This window comes from Carettochelys insculpta, chromosome 11, assembly GCF_033958435.1.
Source record: "Carettochelys insculpta isolate YL-2023 chromosome 11, ASM3395843v1, whole genome shotgun sequence".
Lineage (NCBI taxonomy): Eukaryota > Metazoa > Chordata > Testudines > Carettochelyidae > Carettochelys > Carettochelys insculpta.
In genome coordinates, this window is record NC_134147.1 from 43,078,055 (window position 1) to 43,092,804 (window position 14,750).

The 14,750-nt window shown below is 45.4% G+C and overlaps 1 protein-coding gene across 1 annotated transcript in view; it reads left to right on the forward strand.

The window, feature by feature from the left end:
- Window positions 1-430: 430 nt before the first annotated feature.
- The window catches only part of LRIG1 (leucine rich repeats and immunoglobulin like domains 1), a 134,217-nt gene continuing 119,897 nt past the window's right edge, over window positions 431-14,750 (forward strand). Inside the window, exon 1 of the mRNA XM_075005833.1 lies at window positions 431-1,255. Within this exon, the coding sequence (XP_074861934.1) occupies window positions 1,053-1,255 (203 nt within the window). The 5' untranslated portion in view covers window positions 431-1,052. The remainder of the gene's footprint in view (window positions 1,256-14,750) is intronic.

Here is a 14,750-nt window from a genome sequence, read left to right on the forward strand (position 1 = left end):
GTGCTATAGGACTGCTTGCTAGTTGGTTGAGGTTGGGCTTTATAAAACCACAGGTGGTTGGGGGCCTGGTCCTGCTTTATTTGATAATATTAAAGTAATGAGACGAGAGAAGTCGCCAGAAAGAAAGAAAGATCCATATGGCCTCTCCCTTTATCTCAGCTTCCCCTTTAAGAAGCGCGGCAGCGGTGGGAGTCTCCACACCAGCTTTCACACCTTGGGTGGGAAAGGAAGGCGGGACCTCTCACCTCTGATTGACGGGCTGCCAACATCAATGGAACGTTGTGTATCCAAACCCGAGGCCGGCTGTCCAATCCAGCCGGGCGCGGGCACGCTCTAGAACGCCGGACGGCCAATGGGAGCGGAGGAACGGGAGGCGGGGTAGCGAAGGGGGAAGGTTGCAATGTATCCAACGTGGGTTTGAGAGGCGAGAGCGGCGCTCGGGGGGCTGGAAAGCGATCGCGGCGGCGGCGGCGGCGGCGGCGGCCTGGGGGAGACTGGCAGCGCCTGGGAAGGCGAAGACCGGAGAGCTGCAGCCGCTGCGCGGTGGAGGCGGCGATCGGGCAGCGCTGCCCGCGCCTGGGCGGCGGCGGCGAGTGCGAATCGGCCCACGCGGGCCGGGCAGGCGGCGATGCAGCCCCCGGCGGCGGCTGAGCGGCTGCGGCGCTGAGCCCCGCGCGGACCGCCCAGGAGGGGAGAGAGGGACGCGTCTCGGCCGCAGCCGCGGGGGCTGAGCTGACGATCCTTTCCCCCGGGGTGCCCGCGCCGGGGCCTTGCCCCGCTCCAGCCTGCGGACGGGAGGCTTCTCAGGCGATGCCGTCGGCCCGGCCGGCGTAGGGCGCTGCCAGGAGCCGGTCCGGGAGCACCCCGGCTGCTGCTGCTGCTGCTGCTGCCGCCGCTGCCGCGGTCCCGCCCGCTCACGCCGGACCGGCGCTGCAGAGTCCGCGATGGTGCAACTGGTGGCGCGGGGCGGCTAGAGCCCGGGACGCGCTCCGCGCCGGACGCTCCTTCCCCTGCGCGCCTCGCTCCGCTTGGGCCCCCGCGCCGGATACAAGATGGCGCGGCCGGCCGCCGCCGCAGGACCGGGGGGCCCCCTGCCGCTCCTGCTGACTTTCCTCCTCGCCGCCCTGGCGGGCCCCGGCTCCGGGTCCGAGCCGCGCTGCGCCTCCCGCTGCACTTGCGCGGCGCAGCTGCTGGACTGCAGCCACCTGGGGCTGACGGAGGTGCCCAGGGACCTCCCCACCTGGCCCGTCTACGTGTAAGTCCCGGCGCTGGGGCTTTCTCTTGGGGGGCGCAGAGGGGAGGCAGTGACTCTCTCCCGCGGTCTGCAGGGTCGGCCACGTGAGCCCTCTCCCCTTAGGGCAGGTGGTGCATTCAGGGGTTCCTCCTCCTCCTCCCAGCTGTGGGCCTGCAAAAGAGCCCTCACTTGGGCCTCTGGCTCTGGACTTCAGCAGGAGCAGGATCGGGTCCGATCCTGCCAAAATGCTGAGCCCAGGTCTCGAGAGTTCAGTGGAAGTTGAAGGTTTGGGGACCTTGCAGGAGGTAGTCACCGGATCGAGCCCTTCCAGCGTCCCAGCCTAGGTCTCGAACCTATGAACCTAGGCAGGTGCTTTATTTTTTGTGTCCAGTGAAGTTAAGGATTGAGTTAAGCCCATACCTAACTGTGTGATCAGAGACTTAGTTTGGTGCTGTGTGCTGACTTTTTGTGCCAGGAATGAATCGTAATTCTCTTACAGATTGCCGTCAGCCATTGGTTGTGGCCACTTTTCTCTGTATAAAAACAACATCTAATGAAGCGGGTCTTTGCTCAGGAAAGCTCATGCTCCAAAATATCTGTTACTCTATAACCTGCTGCAGGACTTCTTGTTGTTTCTGAAGATACAGACTAACTCGGCTACCTCTCTGATACTTCTCTCTGTGTAGTTGTAATTGGGTGTGGTGTAGTAGCTGTCCCAAGGTTTAGTGAGAGAAGGCATGTAGGTCATATCTTTTATTGGATGAGCTTCTGTTAGCAGGGGACAGTTTTCTATATGGCTCTGAAAGCTTGTCTCTGTGACCACTGAAGTTGGCCCAATAATTATAGTGATTGGGTATTGTACTTTTTGGAAATCTGAGATGCTTCATCTGCTGATGTACAATCACCTAAGGCCTAGAAACAGAGAGAAAGCCGTACCGGTCTATATACTATCGAAACAAACAGTCAAGTAGCACTTTAAACACTAACAAAATACTTACTAGGTGAGCTTTTGTGGGACAGACCCACTTAATATTGAGTCTGTTCTGGTGTGGCTATGGTCTAAGGCCTAGAAGAGAGCTCTCTTAGTTAAGTAAATGTTCCTAATTTTTTTTCTCCTGTGCTGTCACTGGACCGATTTGTGGAAAAAGCGCAGTCTCTTTGTGTTGATTTTAAAAACTCTTCTGAGTTCCCGCAAAAAAGTGTTCAAAAGCTGATTTGGGGTCTTTCCTACAAGTGGGACTGTGAAGGTGTAAAGATAAGACTGAGTGGGTGTTGTTGAAACTGACACAGCACTATCAAGGCAAAATTGAAGAGAGTTGGCACATGATAGCTTACTTGTTAAAGACTTTGCACTGTATGAAGGGTAGAGTTATAATCTGATGAGGCCATATGATCCTGAACTCACTTTTTGAACTGTTTGATATGCTGGATTTAAAAAAGAACACCCCCATCCCGCCTTTTTTTTTCTTTTTCTTCCAGTTTAATGGCACAGGCCTCTTCCTACTATACATTTTTAAAATTGACTCCTGGGCTTTGTTGCTGCACTGTGTGAATTTACTGTACTGATCTCCTGTAGCTCTCTAATTCCAAATGAAAATTGAAGAGAAGGACAGGGACACAGAAAACAGTGCTGTGTAGTTCTCTGTTTTATAGTGTACATGGATCCAGAAGGCTTTTACTCATGTGAATTGCTGACACTTCATGTAGTTATATCTTTAATGTTGGATGTAAAAAAGAAGTGAGAGCGAATTTTTTTTTTTTTTTTTAAACACTAGGATCTGGTGCAGATGAAGGTCAAATACTCTGATTTGGGATGATAAATTTAGGGATCTGCATCTATATTTAAGCTACTCAGCTAATGGCCTGAAAATCAGTTCACTTAGCTGAAGCTGTTAAAGTGACTCACCCAGAATACAGAAGTAAGCATCTGTGTAATAATGTATGTGGGTACTTAAAAAAAATAACTTTACCTGTTACCTAATCTTTCTGAAGTGAAGATTAAGGGAGGGGGAGGACCTTGATATTTCTACCACTGGGACTTTTAGGTATAATAAACACTTGTGTACATTGTTGAATATATAATATTTATGGTTACATAAATATACTGTATTATCTACCAGGAAAGAAAATGGTCACTGACATTTTTGAGGAAGCAACTCAGTTTGTACTGAAGTAGAATTTATTTTGTTTTGGGGTTTATTGTTATGCATTTGTTGGTTATCCAAGTACTTGTTTTATATAGGATAATTTGGAGTTACTCTGAATTACTTTGTTCTTACTGAGTGCAGAGTTTCACCCTTTATTTTCAAAACTTTAATAACTCTTCCTGTACACCTGTTACTCACTGTGCAGTTGTATTGTGAAAAGTTCTTAATTCAGCTGAATGTGATTCCTAATCTCCTGGGCATAATTTCAGAATCCCCGTGTTTCTTTTTAAAAAAGAATGTCTTGTACAAATAACAATTGTATTAATAACTCAGCTTAATTCAGTTTACCGGTCATTATTATAGGCACTCTAATGCCCAGGAGTGTCATTTTATATAGAACAGTTTTTCATGTGTTTTGTGTTCAGTTTGTTATATGTGTGTGATTACTTCACCATGACATCTACTGTTTCAGATCTATTGATTGTTGATCTTTTATACAAAATCAGATTTGTCAGTTCAGCTAATGCTTTGGCTAATTTCAAATGTATAAGTGGAATTTAGCAATGATTTTTGTAATTTTAATAGCATCTCTTTTTTTTTTTTGTTCACTGCCCATGTAAAATATGGAAAAACAGCCAAAGAAACTGAGAAACTTTAGATGCAGCAAATGCATTGCACTAAAACAAACAAACAAAAAACTCAGTCATGTAGCACTTTAAAGATTAACAAAATAATTTAGTAAGTAATGAGCTTCCATGAGACAGACCCACTTCTTCAGAATTTTCCAGATCTGAAGAAGTGGGTCTGTCTCATGGAAGCTCACCACCTACTAAATTACTTTTTTAAAGTGCTGCAGGACTGATTTTTGGTTTGTTTTGTGAAGATACAGACCAACAGGGCTACCTCTCTGTGGCTGTTTGCTCTAAAAGTTACATTGTTTCTAACTAAAAGAATTATATTTATCTAAATTTGTAACAAAATCCAAGCCACCTATTTTTTATTTTGATTTGTATGATCGGTACTGCTACCATAACACAAATAAGTAATAATGAAAGCCCAGTCCTAAAGTGCTAGTTAGTTATCAACTGCTATTTAAACTATATTTGATTTTTCTTTAAAATGGCACTGAATCTTGCAAACAGTAATTGTATCATATACAAATGTAATCCCTCATTTGACTTTAACACTTAAAAAAAAACATTACAGCAGGTGAAGCTTTTTAAAAGCATGTAGGAGATTTAGGAGCAAAAATCTTACAGACATTCAGTGGAGTTTGGGCTCTTAAATCCACATAGGTGTTTCTGGAGATACCCTTTCCAAAGCTGACTTTTCAATTAGTGCCCTTGTGGCTAAACAGTAGTTGGAGTTTATTTCTGCTTCATTACAGATTAAACAAATAACAGTGATCTTTCTGAAACCAACTTTATTAAGTTGTGTATTTGCTCAACAGGAGTGTCAGTATCAGGAAAATGCATTGGCATCATTTGATTTCGCTGTTTGTGTTGCCATTAGCTACTGTGAACAAAAAACTCTTAGTACGAAAAGCAGTAACTGGTTTGAAGAAGAGTAGTAATCCATGGTTGCTTAAAGTTAATGTAACACAGCCCAGATAACTGATTAAAAATAGGTAATGAAGTTGTGTGCATGAGAAAGAAGATGGCCCTTTTATACCATGATGTGTGTTTTGAGCTTCTAACTAGAACAGCAGTTGAGCCGCAGAGGAAGTTTAAAACAGTTCGGCATAACCCATGCAGTCTGTTTAATAAACTGCATCATTGACCCACCTTGCAGTTAACACAGTTCCATGCCTGAAAAGTTCAACATCTCTGTAGCGAGCTGAAAAAAATCCAAACGTGCTGTGTGTGATTGGTCGATACCTGTTACTAGTGTTTTGCTTCAGAGGCTCTTGAGCTGGTTAGACATCAGAAGTTGTGAAATAAGCCTGATTTCCATTAGACTATTATCTGTAGCACAAGCTGAGAAGCAAAAATGCTTCATGTTAGGGACAGTCAGGTTCAGAGGCCATCAGAATGATTTTGCAGCTCAAGGTGCTTTGCCCATTAAAATGAAGTGCTCTCCTCTTTTTTTGTTTTTTGAAGAATGGTAAAGAGTCTCCCTTTTTTTTCTTTTTTCCCCCCATAGATAAGATACTTTTTCTCCTTGTGAGGGTGATAGTTTGGTCCTGAACCTTATTTACAGTAAGACTCCAAGAACGTAATGTTATCTTTTACTGTGTGTGTATGCACATGGAAATCTTGCTGCCACAGGGGTTTAAAGAGGTCCTGACTTTAAATGCAAATCTGTCTTACTTAAGTTGAAATATTGGCACATTGCTGACAGACGTCAATGATAACAGCCATAAGAACCCAGGAAAGGAAACTACTTTTAACAACTTTGTTTTCTTAACTTCTTGTATTGTTAGTTACTGCTTTACAGGTAAGATTGTGTACTGCTCTGAGACGGCCCCGGTTATGTTTCTGTTTGAATCTGGAGTACCTTCATTAAGTCCAGTGTATTTACTCTGTATTTAAAATGGGTTATATGGACGCAGAATTTGGTCCTGCGGCTTACTCCTGGGGAATTCTGCATGGAAATATAAAAATTCTGTGCACGGTATTTTAAAATGCTGTGCATCTTATTTGTCACAATGACACAAGACAATCATGCCATTTTCCCTTACCTTGGTAATTTTGTTTCAAAACACGTCTGTAATCCTACCTACAGCAACTGTATTTGTCCTACAGACAGCAAACGAGGAGGAAATGTTTCTGACAGATATTTTCAGTAGTTGGCATATTAATGCAGAACTTTAATAATTCCTTTTAACAACACTGCAGGACTGTACTTCTCAGACTCCTCCAAGAAGCAGTGTGGACGTTTGTGGAAGACAGGGAGTACCAAGGGGGATTGAGAGAGAGGGAAGTAATTGGGAAGGAGCCTGGGAGTGAACCTGGAGGCTTGTAGGGTGTGGGTATCAGAAGGCGCTTTGGGTGGTGACAGATTATTAGGGAGTTGGGGAGCTGCCCCCATCCACATCCTGGCTGACCACCTACTCTCATTCGGTCCAGCACAGCTGCCCGTGTCCCTGTATTTCTGCGCCTCCAAACTCAGCCAGTCCCACCCACTTGGCCCAGTGTGGCCCTGCGTCCCCCAGGCTCTTGCATTCTATCCCCATTCAGTCCCTGCTCCAGTCTGTGTGGCCCCACCCCAGCAGCCACGTGTGTCCTGCCCTGTTGGTCCTGTCCTGCCCCATCTCCCCTCATCTGGCATGCAGGCCTCACTATGGCTATGTTTATACACTATGCCCCTAAGCTCAAAATAAAGGACATGATTTGTGCTAGGCAAATTGCTTATCCTTTTTTCGAGTCAATTTTGAAATAGGCTATTTTGGGATTTGGTGCTGTTACTTTTCCCATAACAAAGGGTAGAGGGGTGCTGAAATAGCATGCCCAGTATTTCGAAATACCGGATGCAGAGTTACTATTTCCGGATACCTCGGTGTCCTGAAATCACAGCGTAACCAGAGTCTGTGAGACTATGTTGTGCCCAATCAGCTGCTCACTGCTAAAATCAGCCAGCTGTTCTAGTGCCATAGCATCCGTTGGAGGGTAAAAGGCGTTACTGGAGCACCTGTCTGACAGAATGGATTTTTTTACAGCTGGGGAGGGCGGTGCATGTGATGGGGGGAAGAAGTCTGCAGGGGATATGAATTCTGTGCATGCCCAGAGGTACAGAATTGCTCCGGGGGTTAGTTTGTAGGACGGAACATAACACTCCAGCAGACTTTGTAGCTTATTGAGCTGTACAGCCACATCTGTATGTACATGATCTAGTACATAGGCTCATGTGGTTTCTTGGGTGTTTAAAAGAAACCAACAGTTCACCTTTCTATCTCTGCTGTCTTCAACGTGGCTGTAGCCTTACGGCCATGGTTCACAGTGAAGAATGAAATTCAGCGTTACCATTTGTAGCAGGAAGGGAGCCTGACCCACAAGCACTTGTATGAGAGGGCTGGTATGAGGCAGGACATGCACAGAAAATCTGGTGAGAATAGGGCTTGCATTGCAGAAATCCACGTTTCTAATATGTGCTAGGTACAGAGGACTCGTGCAAACACACCCCACTATGAATTGGTACTAGAACATCTTAATATCAAGGATGGTACAAAAACGTTCCCCACAGATAACAGGAACACACTGGTCCCTTCCAGTGACCTCAGGAAAGAGAGATGTTTTGATCAAACTTAACACATGTGAGGTGCTCGTCGATAATACCCATGTCAGGGGCAGTAACTAGCTGCTTCAGAGGAACAGGGCTAATTTCTTTGTGTTGTGTATAAAGCTGTATGTCAGAAGGATTGTCTTTGTCTGACCTAGGGAGGAATGGGAAATTCTGTTTACTCAGTTGGTCATGGTCCAGCAGCGTCTGCAGGATGCTAGTACCATGCGTTGTTGATGATCAGTTTGGCTGGGTGCCTTCATCTCTTAACGGATCTTGTGGTAAATGAGCAGCGCGCTCAAGGTCTGCTGTGCCAGCTGTGTGCATATGGAGGGAAAACGCACACATGCAGCTAAGCATCTATCAACAGCTAACCACACAATTGTCCATTTATGCAGGAGTCCCCAGGTATGGGTGATTGTTACGTGCCTAACACAGGGCAGAGCCTTTGGAGGGGTCACTTCTCTTGGCATCCACAGAGCTACACTAGTTTGCACCAGCTGAAGATGAGTCACCTATGAACCTCGTGAGTTTAAAACCCCAAATTACATAAATGCAGATTTTTAATTCAAGTCCAAATTTTCACAGGCTTTCAAAATGGACAGATTTTGAGCAGCTCTGCTGAGTCATGGAAAGATGCATCTGGATTTTAAAGGAGCTCTTTTGGAGCTTTTTTCTCCTAGCGGTTTAGATGATGAGTGCGGGGGGGAGGGGAGGCAACTCCCCCATGCTCTTGCCACCGTCTGCCACCAGTCACCACTGCTGCACCTTCCTGCAGGTAATCCCCAACCCAGCAGGTTGGGAGGGGCAGTGCCCCCTGCTTTTCCCTCCACATCCCTAAGTGACTCAGCTACATAGGTACTTAAGGCCAGATTTGTAACGGCCTTTAGGTTCCTAAAGATGTAGACAAGTGCCTAATGGGATTTTCCAAAACACATGGCTGCCTGAAGTGAGGCGCTCAAGCATATGCATGTCGTACAGCAGGGAGTAGCCCTGTTCAACTCACTGGGCACTTAAGCACCTGCAATCCTGGTTGAATGGAACTTTAAAGATGCATGGACCCTGAGCGGTCTCTTTGAAGTGCTTGCTGTAAGCGGTTGTAGTGGAAGGAGATGAGTGCTGCCAGAGGAAAAACGGTGCTGCCATTGCCTGCGTGGTACTTGCTTTCTGGAATTCAGCTGCACTTTGGAAATGGAGGCTGCATCAGGAGGGAGGGAGAGGTCTCACTGCTGGGCTGAGCAAGGGAGAGCAGAGAGAGCCCGGCAGTTCTTGCCTCCTGTGTCTGACTCCTGTCCTTGCTGAAATAATACAGCAAAGATGAAGAAAATCTTAGAGCTATTTTCTGCCCAGCTGTTATGAAGCTGTATGGGGTCAGAGTGGTCAGGAAGCAGCTCTGTCCCCCGCCTTGGGTGGTTCTTGTGCAAATCCCCCAGAATGGCAGCTATGGTGTGTACGTGTGATAACTGCACATGGCTCCCACAAAGCAGCAGAGAGATTGGGTGGGGGGAGCAGGAAGGGGTTGCTGCACCTCTTAACAAATTGCCTGAGACAGAGTGCTCCACCTTTGGAAGTTTTCACTGCTCCCAGTGCAGGGCAGTGGCTGAATTCCACACTTACGGTCCTAGTCCTTCAGGAGAATGAATGAGCTGTGATCAGTACACAGCATGGGTTTATAATGAATAGATCTTACCAGAAAATCTCTATTGACTTTTATTGAAAGAATCATAGAATCATAGAAGAGTAGGACTGGAAGGGACCTCGAGAGGCCATCAACTCCAGCCCCCTGCCCTCATGGCAGGACCAAGCACTTTCTAGACCATCCCTGAAAGCCATCTATCTAACCTCTTCTTAAATATCTCCAGTGATGGAGATTCTACCACCTCCCTTGGCGATTCGTTCCAGTGTTTGACCACCCTGACAGTTCGGAACTTTTTCCTAATGTCCTACCTGAACCTCCCCTGCTGCAATTTCAGTCCATTGCTTCTTGTTCTATCCTCAGAGGCACGGAAGAACAAGTTCCCTCCCTCTGCCTTATGACACCCTTTTAGATACCTGAAAACTGCCATCATGTCCCCCCTCAGTCTTCTCTTTTCTAAACTAAACAAGCCCAACTCTTTCAGCCTTTCTTCATAGGTCATGTTCTCTAGACCTTTGATCATTCTCGTTGCTCTCCTCTGGACCCTCTCCAATTTCTCCACATCCTTCCTGAACTGCGGTGCCCAGAACTGGACACAATACTCCCGCTGAGGCCTAACCAGCGCAGAGTAGAGCAGGAGAATGACTTCTCGTGTTTTGTTCACAACACACCTGTTAATGCATCCTAGAATCATGTTTGCCTTTTTCGCAACAGCATCACATTGTTGACTCATATTTAGCTTGTGGTCCACTATAACCCCTAGATCCCTTTCTGCTGTACTCATTCCTTGGCAGTCCTTTCTCATTCTGTATGTGTGACCCTGATTGTTCCTTCCTAAGTGGAGCACTTTGCATTTGTCCTTATTAAACTTCATCCTGTTTACCTCAGCCCATTTCTCCAGTTTATCCACATCCTTTTGAATTATGACCCTATCCTCCAAAGAAGTTGCAACCCCTCCCAGCTTGGTATCATCTGCAAACTTAATAAGTGTACTTTCTATGTCAATATCTAAATTGTTAATGAAGATATTGAACAGAACCAGTCCTAAAACAGACCCCTGCGGAACCCCACTAGTTATACTTTTCCAGCAGGATTGAAAACCATTAATAACTACTCTTTGGGTACGGTTATCCAGCCAGTTGTTCACCCACCTTTATAGTAGTCCCATCTAAGTTGTATTTGCGTAGTTTTATTGATAAGTATATTATGTGAGACTGTGTCAAATGCTTTACTGAAGTCTAGGTATACCACATCCACCGCTTCTCCCTTATCGACAAGACTCATTATTCTATCAAAGAAAGCTATTAGATTGGTTTGACATGATCTGTTTTTAACAAAACCATGCTGACTGTTCCCTATCACCTTACCACCTTCCAATTGCTTGCAGATGATTTCTTTAATTACCTGCTCCATTATCTTTCCTGGCACAGAAGTTAAGCTGACTGGCCTGTAGTTTCCTGGGTTATTCTTGTTCCCCTTTTTATAAATGGGTACTATATTTGCCCTTTTCCAGTCTTCTGGAATCTCTCCCATCTCCCACGATTTACCAAAAATGATTGCTAAAGGCTCAGATACCTCTTCTATGAGCTCCTTGAGGATTCTAGGATGCATTTCATCAGGCCCTGGTGATTTGCAGACATCTAATTTCTCTTAAGTAAATTTTAATTTGTTCTTTTCCTATTTCAACTTCTAAACCTACCCCTTTTTCACTAGCATTCTCTATGTCAGGCATTTCTTCAGATTTCTCAGTGAAGACCGAAACAAAGAAATCATTAAACATCTCCGCCATTTCCAAATTCCCTGTTACTGTTCCTCCCTCCTCACTGACCAATGGCCCTACCCTCTCCTTAGTCTTCCTCTTGTTACCAATGTATTTGTAAAAAGCCTTCTTGTTTCCCTGAAGTACAAACTACAGTTGATGAAAGGAACATGGCAGGACTAGACATACTCCAAATTGAATAAAGCAGCTAGTTCCTCTGAAACGTTATACTCATAAATTTAAGCTCTAAAAGATGCCAGTATCTGACGTTAAGACTCGCAGATGAGATCTGCCTCTCTCTTTTTCGTGACCATGAGTGTCGCCTAAGCCATTCTGTAGATTGGTGTTCTACGGAATTTTTGCTATGGATGTCAGTGCTGCTTCCTTGTTACAGGCTCCCTAGAGTAACTAAATAACTGTCTTAATGAGACTTTCAAAACAGTTCCTCCTCTTCCCCATGATAAGTGGCTACTTCTGTTGCAGCACTGGAAACACACTTTGAAAATCTGGTTATAGATTTAAGACCCTGAACACTGGGAACCCGTTCAAGAGCTTAGCTGTACTGAGGTTAGAGTGTGTCTAGAGAGCTCTACAATCATTTTGTTTTAATTACCCGTCTGTGTGCATTAACATGTGCATTGTCTTTTGGATGCATTAACCACACTCAGCATGCTTTGGAAAGATATTGCTGTTACTGAGAGCTCGTTTAGCATGCGCCTGTCTCTGATCCTCTCTTGGTCCTGTAGATCTTTCCTCAAGGTCTTAATGCTTACCCTGCACCAATAAATGAGATACAAAGCATTTAAAACCCAGTAATACTATGGTTGGATGTAGTCTCAGAAGGGTAGTTGTGTTAGTCTGTAGCTTCAGAAATAGCAATCAGTCCTGTAGAACCTTAGAGACTAACAAATTTGTTGTCATGGGTAAGACCCACTTTTTCATCTGAAAGCTCGTGACCTAATACATTTGTTAGTCTCTAAGGAGCCACAGGACTGCTCGTTACTAGGGTTTTGTGTGTGTAGGGCCCGTGTTTTATATATGAGATTAGAAACATGGCTATTGAAGTGGAATTCTAACAATCCCAGTTATTGAAGGTGATTCCTGAAAATGCTCTTTTAAATCTCTTAGAAATCAAAGGAGTTTAGGACCCTGTGAAAAGTTCCCGGAGTACTTCTCCCTCTGTCTGAGAAACTTATGGCTTTTAATCACTCTGGGCTTTTTCCCTCAATGAAGCCCATACAAAGGGAGCCAGTGCTCAGTGGACTGTGTTAAAATTCAGTGCTGCTTACATTGGGTGTGATTTGAAAAGGGGGAAATTAATGGTTTGGGAGATGAGGAGGCGGGACAAAGGGGAAATTTGCAGGGCAGGTAAACAAGCATCCCAGTGGGCATCTGAGAAGTGAATCCCCTGTCAGTTGTTCTCAGAAAAAATATATGTATGGTGGGTTTTTTTAGCTTGTGCAAACTGTTCTAAAGTTCTGCATCTGGAAAACTGCTGCTTAATCTCAGATGAGTTATTGCTGAAATGACTGCACAGCGAGCCAGTCTGGAGGTACACTGCTGCTGTCTCTCTCCACCTCATGGAAACAAGGGAAAACCAGATGTCCCAGGGAGTTGTATCGAGTGGGATCTTGGACACCAGTTCAGGAAGGCACTTCAGCACATGTGTAACTGTAAGGAAGTGAGGAAAATCCCTTCCCTGTTCCGGAAGGCATTTCAGTATGTGTTTAAATCCCATAAGAGGCATTTATGGCAGCTGTGGATTGCTGAGTGCAGCCGTGCTTTCTTCCCAGAGTCCTAGGTAGCATATTAATTTGGTTTCCGCTGCTTTGCTCCTCAAGGTGGGGTAGATAGTCTTTACCATTACGACTGAACTGAGACCTACTAGAGAAGAGGACTAAGGACTTGTCTTCACTGCAGAATTCACTTGAGAGAGAGCTCGAGTGGTTCCTGAAACTCGAGTCAGGATCAGCACCAAACCTCCTAACGCTGTTGCACTGGTGCTTTTACCGTGAGTTTGGGGAGCAGTCCGAGGTGAGCTAGCACAACCGGTCAGCTGGTAACGCCATCGTTCTGCAGTGCCAGGGCCGGTTTGCAGCATGGCCACCCTCAGTCAGGCTAAGCCAACGCACGATGAACATAACTCATTTGGGCTAACAGCAGTGGAGCCCCAGCCTGAGGGAAATTCCACCTGTCTATTGATGACCTGGTAGGAATGGGGTAAAGAAGACCATTAGCAGCTGGTTGGGAATAGGAGGACAGATTTAATTTAGTGTAGCTTCTCAGGTGTAACTGCGCTGTAAATACACCGAATGCTCTTTGGGCGGTGTGTTTTGTTTCCATACTGTAAACTGGATGCAGCCAGTAGGACACACAGTTCTCCTCTCGTATGTGCACGCTCTCTGCTTAGAATCCAGCCGTTACACAAACATTATCTCTATGAAAGCCTCCTTTCCAAATCAGTTGGGGGGAGAATAAAATCATCAAGTTCTTACTAACCAGGAAGGAATATTTCATGAGCAGTTCAGCTCTTGGAGATCTCTCCAGACCCCTGCAATGCACTGAGGACAGTTTAGAGGCCTGCAGCCTCTTGTATCCAGGGGCAAATTCTTCCTGGGTGACAAAGGATTTCAGGTATCTAGGGACTGCAGAAATACGCTTCGGGGGCAGGACAAGATTTTCTCTGCCACTAAATGTGGAGCTGCTGTGGAATTGTTACTTCTACCTAAGGACTTTGCAGCCTTGTTGCTTCCCGGGACTGCTGTATTGGTGGCTTCTCCTTCCCCAGTCTTAAGTATACATTTGCACAGGGATCCCCTGTACCTGCGCAGCTGGCATAGCACTCCCCCTTCATATCCTGCCTTGCCCTCTTTCCTTTACTAGCAGTGTTACACAGTCTGGCTGTGGGTGAGAAGTTGGAATTTGCTGCTGAATGCAGCCCTATGGACTGGATTGTGCCTTCTTCATGCATCCAGATCCCATGCTGAGATGAGTGGGAGATTTGGATGCAAAAGGAATGCAAGAGCAAGCACTGGGCACTTTAGTCCAGAGCAAAATGACATATATTGGAACCTTTAACATTCAGCTTCCTGACTGGCAGGTCCATTATGACATTACTGAGCTTTACAGGTTGGCAAGTGACCAAGCAAGGACAATGCCTCCCAGAAATGTTCACCTTCCTCCGTCATGGCTCCTCTTTGAGTAGTTCCCATTACTAAGCCAGCCAGTTGAGGGTTAACTGAAGTCAGCATTCCAGTTTACCAAGTCCTTTGATCAAAAATCATCCAGCTTTGGAGTTGTAGGTGATGAGTCATGTTCCCCTCTCCCCATTTTCCACATATTTTCTGTCAGTCCACAAGTCTGTTTTTGAGATGTCTAGAAGCGTACACTAGAATTTTAAGGTCTCTCTCATGTTCTGGTGAATCTGACCTATCTCATCCAGTCTGATTGGCTGTATTCTCAATTTGGGTAGGAATTTGAGACTGCACCCCTTGAACTGTAGCTATCTATTTGATTTTCTTTTTAAAGAGTTTTAGTCAAATTGGATTCTGCAGTGAAATTACTCATTTGCAGTTGGGCCCTGAGCTGCTTTTCCCTCTGTATTTATTGGTGGTTAGCTGAGACAGCTCAGTGAAAATCTCAGTAGAAAAGTTTCAAAGAGGTTCTTTCTGAACAGCTTTTATAGTGAGTTTCAGGTTTTAGAAAGTTCTTTTTCATAGCATGCATTGGTTGCAGCAGCAAACTAAAAAATCTGAG